The sequence below is a fragment of the Sorex araneus genome, chromosome 1, assembly GCF_027595985.1.
Source record: "Sorex araneus isolate mSorAra2 chromosome 1, mSorAra2.pri, whole genome shotgun sequence".
Classification (NCBI taxonomy): domain Eukaryota; kingdom Metazoa; phylum Chordata; class Mammalia; order Eulipotyphla; family Soricidae; genus Sorex; species Sorex araneus.
Genome location: NC_073302.1, coordinates 284,737,030 through 284,764,516, shown reverse-complemented (window position 1 = coordinate 284,764,516; position 27,487 = coordinate 284,737,030). Strand labels below are relative to the sequence as shown.

General features: G+C 34.9%; 1 protein-coding gene across 3 annotated transcripts in view; it reads right to left on the bottom strand.

Annotated features, from left to right (window-relative positions):
- GPC5 (glypican 5) overlaps positions 1-27,487 on the bottom strand; it is a 1,500,378-nt gene that overhangs the window by 990,306 nt on the left and 482,585 nt on the right. For all 3 annotated transcript variants that reach the window (XM_055146010.1, XM_055145996.1, XM_055146005.1), the window contains exon 6: positions 10,594-10,714. In XM_055146010.1, the coding sequence (XP_055001985.1) occupies positions 10,594-10,714 (121 nt within the window). The remainder of the gene's footprint in view (positions 1-10,593; positions 10,715-27,487) is intronic.

Below are 27,487 nucleotides of genomic sequence, written 5' to 3'. Positions count from 1 at the left end.
CATGGGAACATGTTCAAGTATTCCTCCTTATTACACATAGTAATATTCATAGTGGAAAGAAAACATATATATGTAAACAATGTCAGAAGACACATATTATGCCCTCCAGCCTTAGAATCACAGGAATATTGATCCTGGGGACAGACACTACATTTGTAAGGACTGTGGGAAGGCCTTCACTCAAACTTGGTGTCTTACTAAGCACAGAAAAAAATCATACCAGAAACCACATAAATGATTGACATGTAGGAAGTCCTTCACTCTGCCCTCTAGCCTTATGCATTTGAAAAGTCATAGTGGAGAGAAGTTGTATATGTGTAAGGAATATGCAAGGCCTTCACTCAACCCGTAACCCTTACTAGCCATATGAAAACATATACTGGAAAGAAATCTTATGTTTGTAAATGTGGGAAGGCCTTTGTATACCTCAAGCCTTTTAGACATCATAAAATGCATACTGCATGAGACAATCCCTAGTAACTATCCCCAAACTCAGAGGAGTGGCCTTACGGAAGAACAAGTTATGTTTGGACCAGGAGTGTTAAAGGGCTGCAAGAGTGCAGCCCAGAAGCAAATAATCCAGGTAGCATGTGACAAGCTTCCAGTGACATCAGTACTATAAGAAAAAGATACTTGCTGATTATCAACTGGGCTTTGGCTATAGCAGTGTCTCAGCATTTAGACTTCAACTGTATATTAACTTGTAAATAATGGGTCTTTGTGAAATAAGTCAGGTGACTAAATAAAAACTAAATATAAATAGGTAAAACCTCTCGAAACAACAAAAAACTTCAAACATTCTTAGAGATTCTTAAAAACACTGCAATCAAATATAACAATATCCACATAAACTTCTTTTCTACATCTATTGATATTCCAAGTTGTCTCATCACTTTTAATCTTAGATTTTTAACAATGGTCGGCGCTTTTTGTCTTCAGTAAATTTCTCTCCCAACCACAAGCAACTGAAGACCTCCAGAACCCAGCCACAGCCATGCTCAAGGCCCTTCTCCACATGTTCAGAAGAGCCTCACGCAAGAAGGGACCAGCAGAGGAACCCAGGTGTGCAGGACCTGGGGCTGAGATCTCCAAGCCTGCTTGGATTGGGACTGGGCCTCCTCCACCTAGATCCCCCATTTTCCAGTAGCTAGGCAGCCACACCCACAAACTGCCCCCAGAACCGTGTAATACCACCAACGGCCAAGATCCAGAGACTATTAAACAACGCTCCCGGAAGCACTTGGCCGCATTTGTGGCAGCACAACAGCTTATATCTTAGTTCCCCCTCTTAGCAAGGTGCTGAGAGCATCCTGCCCACCTGGCAGAGCCTGGCAAGCTCTTCGTGGTGTATTCAATATGCCAAATCCAGTAACAATGATGAGTCTTATTTCCCTTACCCTGAATGAGCCTCCAGTTGGGCACCACTGGGAAGAACGAGTAAAGAGAGGCTGCTAAAATCTTAGGGCTAGGACAAATGGAGACGTTACTGGCACCCGCTCAAGCAAATAGATGATTAATGGGATGACAGTGATACAGTGACAGTGAATAGTTATTGAAAGAATATCTATCCAATGCATAGGTATTGAAGAATGTAAAACAGTAAGATATAGTTACCTGTTGGATTCCACCACAAGGTCATCACTTTTGGAAGATCATGTCAATGGTGTTGTGACAAGTAAACCAAATAATGAGTGTAATGAGTGTAAATGAGGAATGACAGATCACATCTAAAGGTAACTGTCAGAATATTCTCTAACCTTGTTTAGAACTGGTTTAAGAAATTATTATTTTTGCTTGCATAAAAATTAGTTGGTGGCAGAAGCAATTAGAACAATGAGCATGGAGTAAAGAGAATCAGGCAGGTTAAAATATACTCAGGAGAAAAGATGGAACTACACACTGAGATGAGAACAAAAATAATCACGAATCACATACAAGGCATAATCACATACAAGGCACAAGTTAACTGGGAAGGTAATAAAACAAGTTAGGAGGGTAATGGAACAACTCAAATGAAGTGATGTTCTGGCCATGTTGGATTTGAAATTCATGATCTTTGCCTAGTACGTAGACCAAAGCACATAAGAAATACCTGATGCAAAATTAAATCTGTGATTTCCAGAATTCCTTATGGAGGTAGATGAAAAGAAAGAGGGATAATAAAATTTAAAAAAAAGAAACTGGATAAGCCTTCAGAATTCAAGGGAGATCACGTAGTGGGTATAATTAAAGATTCTGGTGCAAAATCAGGAGACAGAAAATAGGTTCAACAATACAGGCACATGATGACAAATATTCAGGAGACATGCATATTGTTAAAGGACTTGGATTCTGAAAATAAAAATATAATCAGTGAGCTTATCAAGAGCATTTTAGTGGAAAGATGAAGGCATAAATAAGCATGTGATGGAAAATGAGATAAAGAAGGAAAACAAGAAAATCTGATGAAACTGCAGACATTAAGATATAAAGAATAGGTTGAAATTTTAGTCTAATATTCATGATAACCTGAGTTTGATAGGTTAAGCCTTTGATATTAATACATTAATAGTTAATAACTATATAAGTACCCTTGAATACATATGAAAATATATTTCCAAGTAAATGTATGCTTATTACTGGCAAGCTTGTTGGAATAAAATAATTTTGTATTTTGCTATTTGAAGTTACCAATGTGTAGTTTTAGTTCTGGATGTTGGCTGTTGATGGGATTACACACACCTGGGTTCCTCTGCTGGTACCTTCATGCGTGAGGCTCATCTAAATGTGTGGAGAAGGGCCTTGAGCACGGCTGTGGCTAGGTTCCAGAGGTCTTCGGCCTCTGGGAGCTCTGCTCAGGGTGGGGAGAGAAGCTGGAGCCCATCCCCTCCAAGGGGCCCCGGGGAAGACAGCCAGGCATGTAGGCAAGAGACTTAAAAGCAAGCTCCCAGAAGAGAGCAACGCAGAGAGTCTCTTATAACCTACTTCTCTCTCTGGGAGAAACTGGCAAGCTACTGAGAGTTTCCTGCTCACATGGGAGACCCTTGCAAGCTTCCCATGGTGTATTCAAATGTCAAAGCCAGTAACAAGCTGGATCTCATCCCCTTGACCCTGAAAGAACCTCCAGTGTGGCATCGTTGGGAAGGCCAAGTAGAGAGAGGCTTCTAAAATCTCAGGGATAGGACGAATGGAGAGGTTACTGAGACCGCTCGAGAAATTCAACAATCAACGGGATGATGGTGATGATGATGATGATGAATGTGTAGTTAAATGTACTAATTATTAAAATATTATTTTATTTACTTGTTCTATTTTCTAATAATGCATTTTGGATGATCAACACATCTTGAATGATTTTTTTTGTATAGCGTATTGAACAGTGATGTCATTTTATTTTCTTGCATGTGCCTTACAATGTTCACATCATTTTTCAAAAGAAAATAAACCTTATTTTAAGAACAAACCATACTCAAGCTAATTTTTAAATATGAAAGTTACAGGTTTTTGCTCATAAATGTCTATAAACTGCCCTAGCCCCTGGATAAAATATTCTACCATTTAAATTCTTTCAACATAGTTACCAAACAGAAAATATTAAATATAAATGTTTCAAATCTTAATAAGTGATGATAATATGTAAAATCATCAGCATCCGCACAAATATCAAGTCAAAACTTTACCTGACATAAAACAATTACACATTGTTTAATTAATAAAACTAAATATCAAAAGAGCCACACAAATCTCATGTCTCTTAAAAAGTGCTTAAAACTTCCATTTCCGGTTGATTGTCCACTAATTGAAATAGTTGGTTTTATGCTGACAATTGATTTTTTGAAATTAAACAGCTGATAATGAAGCCCGTGCCATTACACCTCACACTCCAGAAAGCAACCTTCTATTGAATTCACTCAGACAAACTAATTACTGAATTAGAAGGCCATTGAAAGTTATTGAGTGCATTTTGAATACTTTCTTTTGAGACAAAAGATAACTAAGTAATTGTGTTTTTTTTATGATTACATGGCCGATACTTATTTCAAAAGCTTTCAGTACCTGTTTTTCTGGAATATTAAATTCATAAGCCTGAAGATATTATATCGGTAATTAACGTAGATAAAGAAGGAGTCACAGTCTTATGGGGAATTCCGTAACCAAGGGAAAAAAGTCAAATCTGAAACAGCGGTTCATAAAGCAAGAGTCCTACTCACTGTGCTATAGCCCTGGCCTGAATTGAGAAACTTCTAGATATTCACATATTTGTAATATATGTCTTATTTGAAGTATCTATAAATCTTAAATATAATTGACATTGATACTTATATTAGAAACTAATAGTAATCTTTTATTGTCATAATGGCATTGCTTATCCCAGTACTACCTTGAGAACTGAATACAAAAATAGAAAAATGGGCAAATTAGAACAGTTTTTTCTCATGTAAAATCAATCTCTCTTCTCTGCTCTCAGGAGGTTATGGTGGCTAAAATACTTTTTATAAAACACCTACATAGTTTGTTGTTTTAAGAAAATGGTTAACAATTATTACTTTTATCACATCTGAAATCGAGTTTATTTTATTCATGAAGATAATCTTCTCAAAGAATTTTTACTCTCCAAAATGAATATTTAATAGAAACGAATAATAGTTCTATATATTAGAATTTTTAACTTTGAAGAAATAAAATGTTACTTAAATCTATTATTTTTAAGAGCACTGTTACATTTACTGGATTTCCAATAAAAGACTTAAAGGAAATTGCTATGGTATTGCTTTTTATGTTTCATATAAAAGTAGGTAATTTCTAAGCAGTAGGTCATTATCGTTCACAACTAACAGTACTCAGCAGTTAGAATTTTAACTGCTGACATCATTTTCTTTAGAAAATGATAGATGTTATTTAATGTATGAAAAATGATTGTTGCAGAACTGTGAGTTTTTGCTGACAGTTTTTCGCAAAACAAAATAGCAACCAGAAATTCAAAATAAGTTTCCTAGGAGAGATAATCTGAATGGAAATATTACCACTTTCACATATACTGAGAATTTAAATATTATTTGCAATCTGGAAATTTCCTAGTAGCTTACTAGCTAAACCAGGTTTATCTCAGATAATCTTTAAAAGTTCAGCATCATTCATCTCAAACACGGTCTTTGGGGTATAGGAAATTGCTAGAATATGATATCCAGGGGCTTAGCTAGAGAAAGGTGTTGTATTACTGTATGGCAAAGGACCATACACTTCAGTATTCCTATGTCCTTCTGTGAAAGACCATCAGAAGCAGTGAGGAGATTTTGAATTGCCACAGAAACCTCCTGATGACCAAGTTTTAATCCACTGGATTCTATGGTCTATCTTTTCAGCAGTTTACAATTGATAAAATAGAAGGAAAGATATTTTGATATTATCATTGCCAAGGAAGCTTTACAACTTTCTATAATCTCCATCTTATTCAACTATTTCTTTAGGGATCATTAGATTTTCAGCTTCTGAGTTGGAACAATAGCACAGCGGGTAGGTCGTTTTCCTTGCACGGGATGGACCCGGGTTCAATTCCCAGCATCCCATACGGTCTCCTGAGCACTGCCAGGAGTAATTCCTGAGTCCAGAGCCAGGAGTAACAGGAGTAACCCCTGTACATTGCCAGGCGTGACCCAAAAAGCCCAAAAGGAAAAAAAAGATTTTCAGCTCAGCTACAATTTCTTTGGGGGGTGGGGTGTGTGTCGGGGGGACTGACACACAACCACCAGTGCTCAGCGCTTACCCCTGGCTCTGTGCATAGGAATCATTGCTGACTCTATTCGAGAGGGACCAAGCAGGCATCTTAACCCCTGTACTGTCCCTTCGTCTCTCTGGCTACAATTTCTAAAGAATTCCTTCTTTTGTTCAATAGAGCCCTGTGAAATTTCCTTTTACTGCTGTGCATTCACTGCCGAGCTTTTGTCAACTTTTCACCAATATCCTCAATATGCAGGAAAAGTGAACACATTGTTTCACATACAATTCTTATACTTTTCTTGGAAAAAAATTAAATTTATCGAAAAACTTAATGATTAATAATCATTAAGTTAATAATATTAATGATCAAATCCTTGGTTATAATATCTCTAAATGTAACATGAAGGAAAAAAGTCTATGTAACTGGAGATAAGTCCCTATTGGCCATTTTTATTATCTTGAGAAATTGAGTACCATGGTGAGTATCTAAATTTTGATGGTTGGATTAAAAATAATTATAGCCCTTACAAATGACAGGATAATATGCAGGCACTAAAACTATAAGGCAGCATAGGCAGAGCTGTAAAAAACTGCTAGGTAAGTATTTCAGGACATAAAATGAAATGTACACTATAATCTCTTTTGTTTTATAAAAATGATGCAGTGTTTATCTATTGATAGTAAACTTAAGGAAGTAAATCTAGGCAGTCTACCAGACACATGTTAGTATTTTTAGAACTGCTAGACTATGATATGTATTTTCCATTTCTGTTTTTGTAAGATTTCCCCAAAACAATGACATTTATTTTCTGACAATAATAATATTCATCAGTGAAAAGCAAATATCTTGCCTATTATAAATAAACCCTCTAAGTGTCTTTGAAATATTAATGTTTCTAACAAATACATACTCTATTCATTGACTTTTAAACCACTCATTTGCACAGAATTTTGTCATTTTATATTCTCCTCTAATAGATTTGGTATAAATGTGTTCTCACACTGACAAACACCTTCATTCCCTCAACTTAAATACATTCTGTATACTGATACTTCAAAATATACATGTGTAGCCTATACTACATTACTTCTGAGTTCTCAAATCTAACAGAACCATAATTTACAATTCTATTAGAAGATACTATGAGACTCCCTATAATTTGGCTTATGTCTTTTCCCTTCATTCATTCTGTTCTCTCCATATGGCTTTTTGTTTCTTTATTGAACACCAGAGAGCTCTTCCTGACATAAGCCTTCACACCCATAGGTCTAACTCACAGTTCTTTCAAGTTTTCTTGATTCCTTATTTTCCTCATTCAGTATCAACCCAAATATCTACTTCTGAGTAGATGCCACTTGCCCATATTGAATAACTACTTTTACCCACTATACATATATATATGTATATACATATATATTAAATGATATTTGCTAACTATAGCCATTGCAGCTCTTGATTGCATTTTCTTAAAATGCAAATGCGATGAGAACTGAATTGTCAGCCTGTTTTATTTTATGTTTTCTTTGTTTTGGTCTACTTACTGGTGGTCAGGGCTTTCTCCTGGCTCTGGGATTAGGATTACTTCTGGCCAACTCCGGTGACCTTATGGGGTAGTGTGGCTAGAATCCAGGTCATCCGCATGTAAGGCAAGTGCTCTACCTACTGACCTAACTCTTCATCCTGCATGCCTACTTTAAATTCAATGCCTTATGTAGAACCAGACCTATAGTGGGAAATCAGTAAGAATTAGTTAAATATTTTGAATGAACAATTAATGTATTTTCAAAGTACTATTCTTTTTAAAGTATTATTCCTATCCATTTGTCTAGTAACTCTGATTCTAGGATTACAGGGTTAAAATTTAGTGACGTCTAATGAAAGTGCCAGAAGAAAATGCTAATGACTAATGTATAGAGCCACTTTTTAAGTCATTGTTGGTAATAAGCAGCCTTTTAAATATCATTATGCATGTACATATAGGATAAGAGGAAGACTTGTTAGCTCTATAATGAAATGTGACATTGGGTTGGATGAGGGGAAGACCTTGGTTTACAACTAGTAGTACTGAGAAGATGATCTTGGTTCCATATTCAGAAGTGACCCTGAATGGTGCCTGTGGGATAATATATGGTGTCTTAGATCAAACTTCAGCCCAAAGGAAAGCAACCTCCTTAGAAAGGTGGCATTTTATAGAAAAAAGTATTAATAAATGTCCTTAATATCTATCACAACAATAATTCTCTGTATTACCAAAACATAGGAAGGAATCACATTAGTCTTTACATTAGATCTAAAATATGTTTCTACTTCTCTTTCTTCTTTTCCCCCCCACAGTTATTGGATTAATAAATTGTTGTTTATAAAATTCAAGTTCTTAAATATTTTCAGACCTAACACTGTGGGTGTCAGGGGTCTTTTTCTCAAGTGTTCTAGCTTGGCAGTGCTAGTAAATACCATACCCCCCTTGCCACACAGGTCACACATACCTATCAGCAGTCTGACATGTGAAAAAATCAAAACTTTCTTTTCTTCTCCAGAAGAGCTGACTTAGAAAGGGTCTGATCCAAGACATTCAAGGTGGATATTTCAGCAAACCTGTATGAAGTAGGACTTGATGCTTTCCTAAACAACTAAATTTCAATCATCTCATCCTGGTAGGCTTACAAAGACAAACCTCAAAGGTAGCATTCTATTTAATATTCTTTTTGTAGTCCTAGAATAAAACCTAAACTTGAATAATTAGAGATTTGCACACTTATATGAAGATTACAGACTGAGATTCATTTTAAGATGAAAGTCAAAAATTAACGTGGAGTTATTTTCTTTGTCACCTCGTAAAGGAAATGGCTTTGAATCCAATGAGACAACTGAATAGGTCCTCCACTGACATGCCTCTAGAAGCTTAATTAAATAAAAAACTATTTTTTATGAATTTTTTCTATAATACTATATTTTTTCCTTATTCATCAGTCAGAAACTTATTACATATAACAGGAATTTTCATCAATTTTTCTCATTTAAATATCCATAAAACAAATTTGACTGCATACCATTTGACAGGCATGAACATTTCTGAACCATATACACTTGCCCCTACATTGCTGCATTATCTCTTTTCAGAAAAAAAATAATAATAACAAAATAAGACAGAATAAAACTGCAAGCCTAGAGGTATAGAACAGTAAAGAGGTTGCTTGCCTTGCACAGGGCTTACCTGGTACCTGGGTTCAGACCCAATCCCACAAAAGGTTTCTCAAGCCCTACCAGAAGTGAGCCTGAGTACTTCTGAGAAGTACTCTGAGAAGAGCCCAGAGTAATCCCTGAGCACAGCCAGGTATGGTAAAAATTAATTATAGTAATTTTAATAATATTTCTTATTAATATTATTTAATTATTTTTAATTTAAAATATTTATTATTTAATGTTTACAATAGAAATATTTAAAATTAAATATTTAAGCATTTATTATTTATACATTATTTTTAAGATTATATTTTATTTAATTATATTTAAACTAATAAATATAAATTCTGTATAAAATTATTTGAAATATATCAATGACTTCAGAGTACTTTAACATATATACAAACTCAGTACTGTTCTTAAGTATAGTTTTTGATTTAGCATGCTAAAAAATAAGTCTACAAAATTTTTCTTAGAATAAAATTATATGCTTATTAATTTTTATAAAGTGATGATTCTTATCCCAAATTAAAAATATTTTATTCCAAATAACATATGCAGAATGGAGATTGTCAATATGTTTCCACGTAATAGCATAGTTCAACTGAGTCAGTTTTTGATTGTGAGCCTCATATGTCAAGTATTAAAATTAACAGCATAGATACTACCTCTTAACAATTATCTCCAAAACACAAAAACATTAATTTTAGAGGATATATGCATATCTATGCTCATCACCACACTTAGTACAATATTCAAGATATAGAAACAACCCAGATGACCAACTACTGATGATAGATCAAGAAGTTGTGGTATAATACACTAGAGAACACTATGCAGCTCTAAGAAAGAAGAAAACCATGCAATTTGCTGTCATGTGGATGGAACTAGAGCACATCATTCTGAGTGGTCAGTGGTAAGGAAAGGGGCAGATACAGAACAAACTCTCTCTGTGAGATTAAAGATACACAGAAATATAGTAACAAAGGTACAAAAGCAACATAATGATAAAACTCATCCAGACAACTGAATTGAGGAGAGAGGTGAGAGGGAGAATTGCTGGCATCCTTGGAGGAAGGATGTGGATATACTATTGTGGTGTTTTATTATGTGCATGAGAAAGCATTATTGGTAGTATTGTAAACCAAAGAATCTTAATCGATAAAACAAGATATAAAAAAATCATAAGCTCTATTAATTAAATAATGCTACTAAAATGAAATGAAATTAGCCCCTCAGTATTCTATAACTAAATGATAAGATGACAGGCAAGAGCTAATATGGGATTTGAATTCAAGAAACTAGTAATAGTAATTTCAGACAAACTTTTTTTGGAAAATGCAACTAACCCTTCATTGGAAAGCATCTGGTAGGTGATGATGGCATTTTTCATGCCCTGCTCCTGCTATGTGATCTTTTTAAAAATTGTAGTAGTATCTGTATATAAAGTCTTTGTTGAAACAAACTTCATAATGTTTCTTTTTATTCATTGAAATTCTAGTACTTTTGCACAGATAAAGATTGTCCACTGATAAACTACTGCACATTAACTCTTCTTGAAAATCACCAATGAAATATTTCTAAAATATAAGTAACATCCCAAGACTGAATTTTAAATTAGGATTATCAAACAAGTTTAATAAATTTATCCCATATAATGGAAAGTAAATTTTAGTGATTACTATTCCAATAAATATCAGATCAACACTTACCTGGATAACGTGCTTCAGTTTATCAATAATCTGATTGATCACAGGATCAGATCCTTTGACTCTGACTTCAGGATTTCCAGATTGGGCTTTAATTCCACTTCCAAACACACGTTGAGTATAGCTGAACAATGGAAAGTAAAAAAAAAAGAAAAGACTGATCAGGTAATTTTGTCAGACTTTTAATATTGCATTCTTAATTTCACACTTTTAGGATAAAAATGTACTCTTGTCCTTGTAAAAGAATGACAATTCCAATATTCTTTCCAGCAAAATAGTTATTTAATACAGGCTAGTTTAATGCTTTTTCTCAACGGAAACAACTAAAATTTAATTAATTTTAATACTAATTAATAATAGCCTAATAGAGTTAATATACACCTCCATTTTAAATTCTTTATAGTTTATACAATATCTGTAGCACTGTCATCCCATTGTTCATCGATTTACTCAAGCAGGCACCAGTAATGTCTCCCTTGTGAGACTTGTTGTTACTGTTTTTGGCATATGGAATATGCCATGGGTAGCTTGCCAGGTTCTGCGGTGTGGGCGGGATACTCTTGGTAGCTTGTAAGGCTGTCCGAGAGGGACAGAGGAATCTAACCCGAGTCAGCCGCGTGCAAGGCAAATGCCCTACCCTGTGTGCTATCGCTCTAGTCCCTTCAAATAGTATCTTTTAAAAATAATTTTTATTTATTTATTTATTTATTTTGTTTTCTTCATGGGTGACACCCAGTGATGCTCAGAGCCTACTCCTGGCTCTGCACTCAGTAGTTACTCCTGGTGGTACTTGGGGGAACCATTTGGGACACCAGAGATGGAATCTAAGTTGGTCTTATGCAAAGCAAGCACCCTACCCACTGTAATATTGCTTCTGTCCTGAAAATAAGTTTTAAACAAATCAAGAACATAACTAAATTATGGAATGGGTCACATACTAAATACTTACTAAGTGAGTTATACAATATATGAATTTACGTTATTTGAGTGAGCTTACTTCATTTTAAACATTTGTAGGTGAATTCTAATATTTTTTACACATTAGGCTACACTATAACTTTCTGTCATCATGTATGCACATATGTATATACATGCATGTATGTAAAATAATGCACAAGTCAAAATCATTACACTATGAACAAATAAAATTAGAAAAATCTTTTGCAAGTAGAAGAAACTAAACCTATTTTCACTGAAGTCTACCCAAACCCGGGTCTTATAATTATATTTTTATAAGATGATTCATAAGCAGTGCAAGTCTTTGAAAATCATTATCATCCCCAAATCACATAAAATTATGTGACTCATATAAATATTCAAATTAATATCTCTAACATATTGGGTGTTTGCTACTATATTCTATTCTCATAGTAGGTAATTATGGTTATGAGGTATAAGACACAATTCTTATCCTCACAATGTCTGTCATGTACCACTGCATGCAATATATCAATTAAATTGTTCATTCATTATATGTTACTATATTTAAAAAATATTTAAAAATATGTTACTATATTTAAAAAAATATATGTATTTGTCAAATTGCATGCAGACAAATACAGTGTTCAAGTACAACACTATAAATGAAGGGGATGTCGGTGTATTATGGAGGTAAACAGAGCTGGAAAAGCCAAGTAAGAGGTAAAGTAAAACAGGTAGTAGATGCTGGATATATTGAGAAGACTATTTGAACTAAAGTACTAAAGGAAGTTCATTTAAAATATGACTTAAGGTATTAATGTTAGAATAAGTTTTAGAAGACACAATTAATGCAAATTCCTGAAACAGGAAATAACCTCCACAAAGGAAATAACAAAAGTACCCAAATAACACAAAAGAAAGAATAACTAGTCTTTCATTTACAAATACTGAAGATATGGTAGGGAAGAAAGAGACAGGAGACCAAACCTTGAGTATTTCATCTTTTTTGTTTGACTCTTGTCTGAGCAATTTTTTACACTAACTTATCACAACAGATTTTCAAGGTTTTATAGAAATAATTTTTACAGTATTTTACTACATTTTTCTATCCTCTATTTAAGCAACACAGCTCAGTGGAAAGTAAAAAGCATGCTTTTTAATAAATCTTGGGTCAATAAAGAAATCTAAGGAGAAATAAAAGTACTTGGAGAAAACATAAATAAAGATACAAGCTATCAGGAAAGGTGGGATAAGTTAAAGTAACTTTATAAGAAAATATTGTTGCAATACCATAAATAGGAAAAATCTAAAATAAACAGTCCAACCATAGATCTCAAGAAACTAGACCAAAAGAATCAAAGATCACCCAAAGTCAGAAGAAAGAAGCAGAAGTACGAGAGAGAGAGAGAGAGAGAGAGAGAGAGAGAGAGAGAGAGAGAGAGAGAGAGAGAGAGAACAGGAACAAGAGCCAAAAAGACAATGCCAAAGGTTTATGACACCAAGAACCGGTTTTTTAAAAGGATCCATAGAAATTGTAATTCATTCTTTAGGATCACCAAGAAATAAAAGGGAAGAAGCACTGCACTGTAGCACTGTAGTCCCATTGCTCAATGATTTGCTTGAGCGGTTACCAGTAATGCCTCCATTGTGAGACTTGTTACTGTTTTGGGCATATCGAATAAGCCACGGGTAGCTGGCAGGCTCTGCCGTGCAGGCGGGATACTCTCGGTAGCTTGCCGGGCTCTCCGAGAGGGATGGAGGAATTGAACCTGGGTTAGCCTTGTGCAAGGCAAATGCCCTACCCCCTGTGCTATCGCTCCAAACTCTGATAAAAAAAAATTAGACATGAAAGAGAAGTTACAACCAAAATTATAGAAAAAAATCATGAGATTACTCTGAACATCTGTGTGGAAACAAATTAGTCAAATTAGAAGAAATGGAAAAACTCTTAGAGCTATCAAATCTTCCCAGACCAAACCAAGAAAAATAAAAGACAAGAAAACTGGAACAGACTGATCAAAAAATCAAAGCAATAATCAGAATTCTAGGCATATAATAAGCTGAGGATCAGATGACCATTAGTAAAGTCTACAAATCTAAGAGGGGTGAACTTAATCAAACACATTCTACAACATCAAGATTACTTTGCTCCCCAAATTAAGAAAATATAGTATATAAAAGTGAAGCTATCGACTTAAATCTCTGAAGAACATAGATCCAAAACTTTTCAACAAAATATTGGTAAAGTGAATCCAACAACCTATTAAAGAACCAGTCACATGTTCAAATAGGATTCACCCAGGGAGCCAAGGATGAGTCAACAAACACAAATTTATTAATGTAACACATCACATCATCAACAACAACAAAATAACAGAAATATATTCTTAAAAATCACTTCTCATGGGGCTTGAGGGATAGTACAGTGGGTAGCACTCTTGCCTTGCACATGGCCAACCTAGGTTTGGTTCCCAGCACCCCATGTGGTTCCCTGAGCACCGCCATCAGTGATTCCTGAGTTCAGAGCCAGAAGTAACTACTGAGCAGTGCAAGGTGTTGCCCCCAAACAAAAAGAAAACAGACAAAAACATTTCATAAGACATAATATCCATTTGTGATTAAAATATAATAAATTAGAACTACTAAACAAACCTACCATGACTGTTAACAAATATATAAACATACATAATGATGAAAAACTGAAAGCTTTTTTCTCTTAAGATCTGAGACAAGACAACTATGCCCATGGCCAAAAATACTTTTAAGCATAGTTTTGTGGATTCCGGCTAGGACAGTAAGAATTTCAAACTGGAAAATCACACAACTCTCCAACAAGACAAACAAAAATGGGGTGACAGACTTGAAGAGACACTACTTTTAAGTAAACAAATAGATGACCCACTTATACCAAACAAACTTCCAACATCAATTATTTGTTAGGGAAATGTCAATCACAACCATTACAACCATTATGAAATATGATGCAATAATCTCAGGGCCTTGAGGATTTTACATATAAACATTTGAAACAACAAATGCTGGCAAGAATGTCAAGGGGTTGTGAACTCTAGTACACTGTTGGTGGGACTGTATATTGGGGTCAGTTATCTCTATAGAAAATTGTATGGATAACTCAACTCCTGCGAAAATTGCAACTTGACTTTCTAGAGCCTTGAATTCTGCACCTTTACTTCCTTTTCAGAGAGATCATGGGTGGGGATAAAATGTTGGTGCCTCACTGCTCAGCTGTGCTGGGCCGGCCTTAGAGCGGGCTGACAGCGGTTCCTGAAAATTACAGCCGTGACTAGAGTGGAGAAGGTGAATGTAACGAACAGTTGGTCACCAGTTCTTTGAATGGTCATAAGTCGAAGGTTTTCTAATACTTGCTCTGTCCTAAATGTGATCCTTCGGCAAATTTGCAGGAATAGTACTAATAATGTAGCAGGGCATGGCAGAGCCTGGCAAGCTACCCGTGGCCTATTCGATATACCAAAAACAGTAACAACGACAGTCCTCATTCCCCTGACCCTGAAAGAGCCCCCAATACGCCATCAGGCTACACTAGCACACAATAGGGACGAATGGATATGTTACTGGTGCCTGCTTGAGCAAATCGATGACCAACGGGATGACAGTGATACAGTGACAGTGATCCATCAAAAATAAAACTAAAGGGCCAGAAAGATAGTGCTTATCTTGTACGTGGGCAACCTAGGTTTCGTCTTAGGCAGCCAGTTGGTCCCTGAGCACTGCCGGGAGTAATTTTTGAGCACAGAGCCAGTAGTAAGCCCTCAGCCTTGATGAATGTGGCCCCCGAACAAAAACAACCTCCCCCCTCAAAAATTGTGAAATTCAGTATGATCCAACATTATGTCTTCTAAGCATTATCGAAAGATAAACAGGAGTATTTGATAGGAATCAGTAGGGAGTTCTTTTATTTATATGTTAATTTAATTTAATGCTAACTTTAATTAAGGTATCATAGCTGACAAAGCTATTAATAACAGACTTCCAATCATTCCAAATCTTATCGTGCCAACAGTGTTTGCATTTGATTGTGGGATGATACAAGAACTTTGGTAGTTAGAGTGGTATATATTAGACATATGTAGATTAGTGCCATTAAACGTGAAGTTTCATAAAGCAGTAATGAATTAAAACTGATAAAAATTTTTAAAAAATGTATCCTTTACTGTATATATGCATTTTTAACCTAAGTAAAATATTGACTTAAAAAACTCAATATAAAAAAAAAATCCACATTGGTCCTTTTCACCTGAGCTAAATGGTTTTTTCATCACTAAATGAGTAGTAATTCAGGATTCTAGTATGATATATAATGTATATATTTATGTATATATGTATATATCCTTATTCCCTGCAGATGCTCATATTAATTTGCATGCCCAAAATATGGGTTCTAAATTAAATAAAAATTTTCCAACAAAAACTTTTTATTTGACTTTCTCTCATTATGAAATTTTAATAAATCATTAATCACCCATTTTCCTCCCAAATGCACAAGTAATGGATAAAACATTTCAAAGATTCCTACAGAGGTTTCTTAACATGAAAAACTGCTCACATTGCAGTGAGAGGGAGGAAACAAAACACACCAAAAGAGAGAGGCAAATTTTTTTGTTGCAGAAGTAATAGACCCACCATCTGTGCTTATTTCTTCTAAGCAAGTCTGGTAATGGATGACAGCAGTTTAATAGGAATACTCATTCCCCAAGTACAACTCATTTTTCATTAACACAGAAAAAAGGAAAACACAGTTATATTTGTATTCTATAAAAATATTTTAGGATGATGATTAACAAGATCCCAGTTCTTTTTGTGTTGAACATATGAAATATTAAAAAAAGTGCATGTAAGTCTATGTCACCAGAATGAATGGGTCACCAAGAAGTCATTTCCCCTCTGGATGTTACCAATATTACTAAATAAAATACACAATATTGGCTGATAATAATATCACTTTAATTAGAATGCAGTGTACTAGTTTTTTAGGTCCAACATAAAATAATTTGATGTTAACTCACACTTTCGGGGGATGGGGGGTATAGTTGGAATTTAATATTGGGATTCATTTGAAAATAATTTAGCCTGTTTTCAAAGTTATTGAGTACTTTTGTGGGACAAGATATAAAAACTTTTTTTTTTATACTTGGCCACATCTGGTTGTGCTCAGGGATTACTCCTATCTTTGTGTCCATGGATCACCCCTGGCCATGCTCAGAAGACCAGATGTGGTGCCAGGGATTAAATCCAGGGATTAAATCCATACCTGGTAACATGCAAGGTAAATGCCCTACCTGCTGTACAACTGCTATTTCTCTCTATAGCAAAAGGTCTTCATCATCATCATCACTGTCATCCCATCGCTCATTGATTTGCTCGAGTGGGCACCAGTAATGTCTCCATTGTGAGACTTGTTACTGTTTTTGGCATACCAAATACGCCACAGGTAGCTTGCTAGGCTCTGCCGTGCACAAGAAATACTCTCGGTAACTTGCCAGGCTCTCCAAGAAGGACGGAGGAATCGAACTAGTGTTGGCCGAGTGCACGGCAAACACCCTACCCTACCTGCCGTGCTATCGTGCCCGGAGCAACAAAGGTCTTAGTCAATCACATGACTGATTTTTATTCTGAATTTTCAAAGGTCTTTTTGAAATTTCAGAATAGAAAATCAATCATGTGATTGATTTATTTACTAGCTTTATGAAAAAAAAAATTTCTGGGTAGGCTTATAATGGATTTAGAGAATAAAGTCATCTGTAGAATCAATTCAAAATTATTAAAAAACTGGGCTGGAGAGATAGCACAGTGGGTAGGGCGTTTGCCTTGCACTCAGCCGACCCGGGTTCAAATTCCAGCATCCCATATGGTTCCCTGAGCACGGCCAGGGGTAATTCCTGAGTGCAGAGCCAGGAGTAACCCCTGTGCATCGCCAGGTGTGACCCAGAAAGCAAAAAACAAAAACAAAAACAAAAATTATTAAAAAACTATTGGTAGCTTCATGATGTCACTTCAATAATTTAGCCATGTATTATATATATATTAATATTTATTATTTATCTTTAAGTTTGAGGTATTAATGAACTCAAATAATAGAATAATGGAGAACTTATGGTCAGTTTTATTACTTACATAGAATTCCCAACTGAGATATCATAGTTCATGAGATCTTTGGGAAACATCATAATCATTTTAACAAGGTCATGTAATTTTTATATCAACTGACAATTTTTGACATATTATCATAATAAATCAAATAACATTTCAAAGAGAATAAGGAATAACTCATAAAAATGTTATTAATTAATCTGCTCCAACTTGTCAATTAAGCATATCAATTTAATCAGGTGGTAAGCTGCTTCATGATAGTTTTTAATAATATTATTGTCTATGAATCTAAAAATATTTCCATATGAATAATGGTTATACATGCAAATATATTTTATTTATGAATCTTTCACTTTAATTTAGGGTACCTAGTTAAAGATATAAAACACTTTAAGAAACATAAAAAATTTGTACTTTCCTTAGCCTTCTTTCAAACACATGCTTTGAGTCCTACCAAGAAAGGCTAAGTACCTTTAATACAGCAAGTGCTCTGTTTTTAAACATTCACAGTTTTATTTAAAAATTCAAATCAATTAGGCACACATCCTTCTACTATTTTATAATAGTCCTTCTTGATTCACAGTAACTATCAAATGTGAATGCAACAATTTAAATCATAATCAACCACCTTGTGCTATTATAGAACTCATAAAATGTTAGTACAAATACTGACTGTCATGAGTCCAAAAAGCTTCAAAATAGTTTAAGATATAAATTTTATTTACTCAGATGATCATTAGAGAAATAACTTAATCTTAAAGTTACTTGACACATACATTTATGTTATCATAATTACAATTGGACCCAAGATTAATTTTCGATTATAACATCATACTATGATATGGATAACATTACATTTCAGATACAAACCTACTAAATGCATCTAAAATATTACAGGTCTATATCCTGTAGCATTTGGGGATCAATCCTGGTAAAGCTCAGTATCCATACCTGGTGCTAGGGATCAAACCCAGATAAGCACCTATTTATTATACTATGTCATATATATATATGTACATATATATATACATATTTGCTTTTTAGGTCACACTTGGCATTGCACAGGGGTTAGTCCTAGCTCATGCACTCAAGAATTACTCCTGGCAGTGCTTGGGGGACCATATGGGATGCTGGGAATCGAACCCGGGTCAGCCACATGCAAGGCAAACACCCTACCCTCTGTGCTATCGCTCCAGCCCTCTTAAAAATATTTTAAAATAAGTTACAAAATAAACACATTAAGTTTGTTCATATATCATGCTAATGCAATAGTCTAGACACTTTCTACAAATATATTTAGGGAAAAGAGCCTCTGAAAATCAGTATACAAGTTCTTTCCTGGGTTGTGGAGGTAGATTATCTGAAATCAGTGTCCAAAGGGCTATGCGTACATTCTCTGAGGAACTAGGAAAGAATTCTTCCCCACTTTCTAGTTTTGGTACTTTAAAAATAACCCTTTAACATTCTTCAGCTGGCAATTACATTATTTCAATTTCCGCTTCCACTTTCCAGAATCTTTTTTATGTAGCTGTGTATCTTTTTCTGCAGCTTTGAAGGAGACATTACATTTAGGATTCATCATAAAATAAGATGACTTTATTCATTCTTGATTAAATTATATTTGCTAAGACCCTATTTCAAAACGATGTCTTTCTATGGTTCTTGGTAGAAATAAGTTTGGAGGTTAAACTGTTCAATCCAAAACATGAGGTATTCCAAGGAAATCTTAAGTTTCTAGGATGAAATAAAGTCCTTTCATTTCAATTTATCAATAGACATATGAAACAGTATTATTGAAGCACTATTTCATTTTATTCAAGGACAATTTTATTTAGTATACAGAAAATGTCTCCGTGATAAACTTATCTTTTGAATTTTAAATCAGGGTTTCTCATTGATTTTTCCATCATAAATCAGATGGTTCTAAGAAAAATATTTTAATCAGTTTTGTAAATGTTCAGCACAACCTATTTAGCATTTTCTATCTTTTTATGTCCAAATTACTAGTCAAAATAATGCTATCAGTAATGTCTCAGATTCTAAACACATACCTCAAATAACAATTTGTCCTCTTTAAAGCAGTGGCCCAACCAGCTGCTCTGATTGTAAAAGTTTCCTAAAAGCTTTAAAGTCCCATTTATTACGAAGGTGTTGACAGCTGATGCTTTCGGGACCCATATATGCACACAGAATAAATTTTAATCACACTTAATGCTAATGTGGTAGCAAGATTGTGACAATATTTAAATGTGACTAATTTCATTAAATTAGCTACACTCATTAAGCGGAGCTTATTTGTTCAAATTTATATAAATGCCTCAAATGAAATCATTAGGTGTGTCTGTTTTCTGCTATTTTCTGCTTCTGCTTAAGAGTGAAAAGAAATTTTAATTGAGATTTTATTATTAGCTTCTCTCTAGCAGTCAGGTCTGTGGCATTATCACCAGGCTATAAAGGGTTTTATTTTTTAAATTTTATTTATTTTTTTTAATTTTTATTATTTATTTTTATTGAATCACCATGTGGAAAGTAACAAAGGTTTCAGGTTCAAGTCTCAGTAACACAATGCTCGAACACCCATCCCTTCACCAGTGCACACTGAACCTAACATTCTTCTTTCAAGAAGAAATACACCTATTTCAGGACTAGAGCACTTGACATTCATATCTGGACCTCACCTAATTTCTGTCTGTTGTTGGTGACAGAGATATACAGTTAGAGCTGTAAAAGATCTTAGAGGTCATTTCGTCCAACTCTGCATCAGTGAAACATGCATGAGCAGGAATATTTATAACATCACATGATATTGCAGGGCTGTATATTTCCCCAAAGCTTGGGGAACTTTTGATCAAAAAGCACACATTATTTAACATGGGGTAGGGGGTGATAGAATAATGAAAGGTGGGAAAGCCTGGAGGGGCCAAATAGAGGTCACATCCAGATAACTCAGAGAGAATCACCTCCAGGGGAGAGTGACGATGCTTCAGTAAAGCAACATGATACATCAGGGAATGGGAGGCACTGGAGTGCAGTCTCCCAGGGAAAGCTGTGGAAGGAGGCAGCAGACGATGCTGGAAGCCAACTAGACCCACGTGACTTACCTCCTCGTCACCCAGGCTTCCAAGCATGCTTCTCTCTCAGCTGCCCCCTGTCCACACTCCAACTCGGAAACCTGGCTTCATGTCACACAGTGTTATATTAACAAAGTTTGGGAAACAATGGAGTGAAATCAGAAAGAAATTACGAAGAAGTAATTAATTTAGTCTTTTATTATTGTACCGTAATAAAAGACTAAATTTGTTTTTCTCTTTTTTAAATCAGAGTGAGATAGAGTTACAAAGCTTTAGGGATTGGGCTTCATTCATGCATCCCAATACCTGTCCTTCCACCAGTGTATACATTTCCCACCACCAATGTCCCCACAGCCCTCCTCCAACCCCTCCAACCCCCACAAAATGCAACCTCTCTTTACCATTTTCATCCAGAAGGCAATATCAAAAATAAATTAGAAACAATGCTTATATAGGCCACCATACCCACCAGTCAGTTTATATGCATTCTAGGTATTATATTTTGTACCTTGAGTCAACCAGGTTAAATGTTAGCCTAGCCTGGATGAGGTACAAATACTTGTTGGCTGCTTATAGATGCAATGCATATCAAGCTTTGTCCCCAAAAAATCAGAAAAAGAAGGACTCAGTCATCTTATCAAAGATAAATGAATAAAATAAAGGGGAAAGTGGTATTTGTTTTGCCTAACACATGCTGATTTTTGAGGAATATCACTACTCACTAGCTAAAGTATAAGCACAACTAAAACTTACCCTGCTTTAAAAAGGAAAAGAGAAAAAAAATCAAGTTGAGAGAAATATCCTATAAAGTAGTTGTAAATATTGAGTCACTGTCACTGTCATCCCGTTGCTCATCGATTTGTTCAAGCGGGCACCAGTAATGTCTCTCATTGAGAGACTTATTGTTACTGTTTTTGGCATATCCAATATGCACAGGTAGCTTGCCAGGCTCTGCCGCTTGAGCTCGATACTCTTGGTAGCTTGCCGGGCTCTCCGAGAGGGGCAGGGAACAATTGCATTAAATGCTAAAGAGTGTGTAGAAAGTCTGTTTTTTAAAAAATGGAATAGTGATATGGAATGTCTAATGATAAAATGAGCCCAAACAAATGGCAAAATGGGAGACAGCTAGGATTAAGAGGCTTAAGTGAAAACAAAAGCAGCATAAAAATTTCATCCATAATGTAATCGATAGAGAAGAGAAATGATTCCCTAAAATGTGCAAGCAGATATTGACTTAGTGTTCAGGAAGCAGAGAAAGATGGAGTGAGAGAGAGAGTGCAAGAGCGAGCGAGAGAGAGAGAGAGAGGAGAGAGACAGAGAGACAGAGAGAGGAACAGTGAGCTAGAGAGAAAGAGAAAAAGAGAAGAGAGATGAAATGATGACAAAGAAGAAGATAATAATGCTAGAGACTCGAGTATTGGCTAAATAATTTGCTATCTAAAAAAAGAAAAAAAATGACAAGCTATACAGCAATATTCAAAACAGTAATTTAAATATAAGAACTGAAAGGTTGAATAATTCTAATGGTGTTGGTAGTTGTGGGAAGAAGCAAAAGTTTCCCCAGAATCAAACTAGTCAAACTTTAGAACTGAAAAAAGTCAAGAAAATCTTTGATCTATAGATAGGAAAAAAGAGTTTCTTTGAGACAATGATATCAGGTTTACTTTAGTCATTTCTCTATCATGATATGTCAGAGGATGTATTTAATTTTTTTAACAAATTAAAAATCAGGCTAACATTTTTGTGTCTATCCTTAACTAGACTGACTGGAAGAGGTAATATCATTATATGTATATCCATACATATATTCCAATAAGATTTTTCTGCTGGTAACAATTTTCTCAAAGACATATGGGCAATACCGGGCAAAATAATAAAACTGAAGTTTGCAGAAAAGAATAAAGTTGTTAATACAAAAATCTGAAACTGAGGAAAATATTCATAAGCTTCATAATGTATATATTTTCATGTTTACTACAATTTCATCAAATTATAAATGAAAGAAATATTTAATACAGGTAGTGATGCAGTGATAATTTATATTCTAAAGTATATTGAGAATTATTAAGGGCAAAGGGAGAAGAAACATTCGGCATCACTTAGCCAATTTGATTCAAATCGTTTTTGTTTGGACCCAAATTGCCACTTCTGCGTCCCCTTCTAGCCTAACTCACGCTTATTCTCTCATTAAGAAAACTCCTCCTGACTGGTCTTTGACCTTCTGCTACTTCTGCTACTTCTGCTCTCTTATGTGTGGTTCACACACAAGCTGGAGAGCTTACTGAAGCACACACCAGATCCTACCACTTCTTTGCTTCAAACCTTCCAAAGGCTCCTATTTGTGCTTATAAAGTCTTTCCAAAGACCCACAGTAACTCTCTCCATACATTTTCTCTTATGTTCATTTCTTCTCTGGCTTCATGTTCCGAGATTCCCTGAATTCCGAGAATCCCTATGGCTTGGTTAAAGTGACTTTCATGAAGCTACTCTAAAAATAAATTCATTGTGCTAAAGAGATAGTGCGGTGTGTGAGATGCTTAACTTGAGTCAGCTAACCAGTTCTATGCTCTACACCACAAATGGTGTGTCTCTGCCCACCCGCCAGGAAAGTTCCTGAGCACAGACAGGGCAGGAATAAGCCTTGAGCATCACTGCAGCGTATGGCCCCCAAAGGAATCAACAGCAAATTCACGTCTTCTGCACGAGATCTGGCCTCTCTCTCTCTGGCAAGTGTTTCTCCCGCCAAAGCATGGTTTCTCCTTATATCTTTCAAGTTTCTCCTATGTCACTTTCCACTGCTGAATATGCTATTTCCATAGGCAGCTTTAAGAACATGGGGCCATTAATATATTGGTACAGTTTCATAAAAGAGGGGTTTACATCACTCTTCCCTTTATTTTGGGTATATTTTTAATTGCTACAACCAAGACAGTGGCAAGACTTGTAAGGCTTTTAGAGGGCAAAATTCAATACTTTTTCTACCAGGTTATTTAGGATGTTTCATCTTAGAGCACTCCATTGCCATGTAGGAAGTTGAGTCTTGCCGATACAGCCACAATGTAACAGAATTAATTACAACTAATTAATTCTATTTTAAGTTAAACTTAAGTTTAAACCCTCTGAAACTGGAAACAAAATGTGGAGCTAGATATATCACTGGCAAATGCTAAAAAATAACATAATGCATAATGCAAAAGATAAAAATGGTGTGAAATGTAAACATTAAATTGTATGGAATATTAAAATAAATATTAAGTAATTAAATATAGAGCTGATAAATTCAAGAATTCATTCACTTATGAATTACCCATAATGCAGAAAAGCTATGGCAAATGCAAGAAAAATAAACTGTGAAAGTATAACATTTGAAGTGGAAAAACTAGTATAGAAAATATAGAATTGTTTTTGACAGATGTAATCTTGTTTTAGAAAATGGATCACATATCCCATTGAGATGAATGTGCCATTTGTGACACTTAAATTAATTTTTAAATGGTAATTTAAAAAATAGACTAAATAGAGCATACTTTGGCAAGAAACTGAAAATGTAATTACAACTGTAACCTCTCTTACAGTTTCCACAAATGGTTTTATTAGTTTTCATTAAACAAAAATGGTACATGGATGGAACTAGAAGATATGATGCTGAGTAAAATCTGAAAAAAAAGAATAAATATTGAATGTAGGACTTAATTTATTACTACCTTACACAGCAAGGTAGTAATAAATGGTCAAATGAAACACAAAAGGAGAACTGACCCACACAATTGAATTTGTGGGGAGGAGGAATGAGAAAGGACTTTGGACTCTTTGGGGAAGAGAGATGTTATACTGGCTATGGGTTTGGAGTTGAAATTATGTGCATGAGAAGCCATCATTAACACTTTTGTAAATCACAGAAACTTGGTCAGTTTTTAAAAACAGTATAACAAAGTTCATCCTATAAAATATTCATAAAAGTATAAGAAAAATGACTTGCTTTCTATTACATTGAATAAGGTAAATATAATTGATACTAACTCTTTTTTTTTTCTTTTAGGGTCACACCTGGCGATGCACAGGGGTTACTCCTGGCTCATGCACTCAGGAATTTCTCCTCACAGTGCTCAGGGGACCATATAGGATGCTGGAAATTGAACCTGGGTAGGCTGCGTGCAAGGCAAAGGCCTTCCCCGCTGTACTATCGCTCCAGTCCCTGATACTAACTCTTGAGACAGTTAAAGATTAAACTTAAAGAATACAGCTGATGAACATGATTTAAATATTCTTAATTTGATTCTAAAGAAGAGTAAAACTGAATTCCACTCATATAAAAAATAATCCATACCCATGATTGAGATATAAATCGAACACATAAAATTGTTTAGTACTAATGATTGTATATTAACATAACACAAAATATTAGATATTTAGCTGTATTTCCTTACTATGATAAAATAATTTTTAAATCACCATTCATTTTTATGATTTAATCCATGGAAAAATCATATCATCAAGAAAACAAGTATTTATACAGGAAAGAATAAAGCAATTATTAGTAGCAATCAGCAATGATAAATAACAATGTTAATAACCAATAATACAAGTCTCATAAATTTTGTTTGACTTCTCTCTTATACAAAAAATACTAAGGAAGTTTATTTGACGCTTCCCAAAGCATATAAACTTTTATCATTCTGTGAGTTCGACATGATTGTCAAAGGAAAACATCTTAGACTTCATCACAAAGTTCAAATCTAATTCTAATCACCACATATATTAAATCCAAGTCCCATTTTGGATCTAATTGACAATGTCGATTTGGTAAATGAACTCTTCTTGAGTCTCAATTTTCTTATGCTAATAAATCAGTAATGTGTTCAAATTTTCAGATTTCCCATGAATATCTATATTACCAAATGGAAATCAGTTAAATATTTTATTATTTTGATACATAAGGGAATACAAAATTATTATTTTTAAGATATATACTTTTTCCACAACTATAATTACAGATACACTAAAACAAGGATAAAAATAAATTTTGAGTTTTTTTAAAAAAAGAGGCTTACTCACTCATTATATAAATGATTCATATATGAATATGAATATATTAAAAGACCTTGTAGATAGATCTTCCAGTAACATAGATTACTGCAAATTAATACAAAATCTCAAGCGGCTAGTCAAGTCAATAATATTATGCCAACATCTATTTCCTGGTTTTGATAATGCATTGGAATTAGGTAAAATATAGTCATGAGGGAAGCTAGGTAACAAACAATGGGGTTCCTCACGTCTTGTTGCAATTTCATGAACATACAGTTATTTCAGAATAGTAAAAAAGAATAGCACTGTCATCCCCGCTGTTCATTGATTTGCTCTAGCGGTCACCTGTAACGTCTCCATTGCGAGACTTGTTGTTACTGTTTTTTGGCAGTATATGCCACGGGTAGCTTGCCAGGCTCTGCCCTGCAGGCAAGACACTCTCGGTAGCTTACTGGGCTTTCAGAGAGGGACAAAGAAATGGAACCTGGGTTGGCTGCTGTGCTATCACTCTAGCCCACTTTTGAAATCATAAAGTTTTATTTTTAAAAACTTTATTAGTGATAACCAAGCAATGTACAAAAACCAGGTATCTACTTTATACAGGCCACACTTATATCCATTCAAGTACAATAGGTGCCCAAATAGAGCTACTAATCGCCAAAGTCTCTTACTATACCTGTCACCCTCTCCTGCAAAAAAAAAAAAACAAAAAAAAACAACTTTTTTTTTTTGCTTTCTATTACATTGAAATTGATTTCTGGGAAAACAAGAAATCTACCAATATATAGGTATAGGCTTTGAGCCATCGAAACCTAGTTTAACAAGAAATTTAACCTCCTTAAAGCATACATGTACCAGATTTTACAGGAATCCATACTCTTAGAAAATCCAGAATCATATATTCTACACATGCTCAATTTGTCGAGCTCATGAAAAATTAATTTTCTGGATGAAGCTAAATGCAACTTAAGTTACTGCAAATGCTACACTTTGCTCTAAACGTACCTCAAACCACCTGACCCATCACTGGTTTTCTAGTCCAAGATTTTAACAATATGGCCATGTATGTGCAGTAAAGTTAACATAAGCAGGAGATTATGTTCTGGGAAATGAATCGCAGGTGATGTTGTCACTATGTGAACATCATAGCCTATAATTACACAAATAAGATTGGTATAGCAAACTACACAACAACTCCATTTTAAGTTAAATCTTAGATAATCAGTAATAAAATTCAAAAGGAAAATTTGTAAGACACACTGCCTTCAAAATAGTAGGTTTCGTCTTTCAAAATTGAAAAATTGATAAAAGCAGATACTTTTAGGTACTAGAAAATTTTAATTTAGGTATTCACGAATCACAAAATCCCGTTAATCACCAATTTCTTGGGCAGGCTCAGTAACATCTCATTTTGTCCTTTCCCTGAGATCTTAGAAATCTATCTCGACTCGGGCCTCCCAATGATGTCGCACTGGGGGCTCTTTCAGGGACAGGGGAATGAGATCCAGCTTGTTACTGGATATAGCAAATGAATACACCATGGGAAGCTTGCAAGGCTGTCCCATGTGGGCAGGAAACTCTCAGAAGATTGCCAGTTTCTCCCAGAGGGAGAAGAAGGCTACAAATATCTCTCAGACGCAAAGCGGCTGCGCACTTCTGAGAGCTTGCTTTTAAGTCTCTTTCTGGATGTTGTGATGGGATTACACACACCTGGGTTCCTCTGCCAGTACCTTCATGCATGAGGCCTG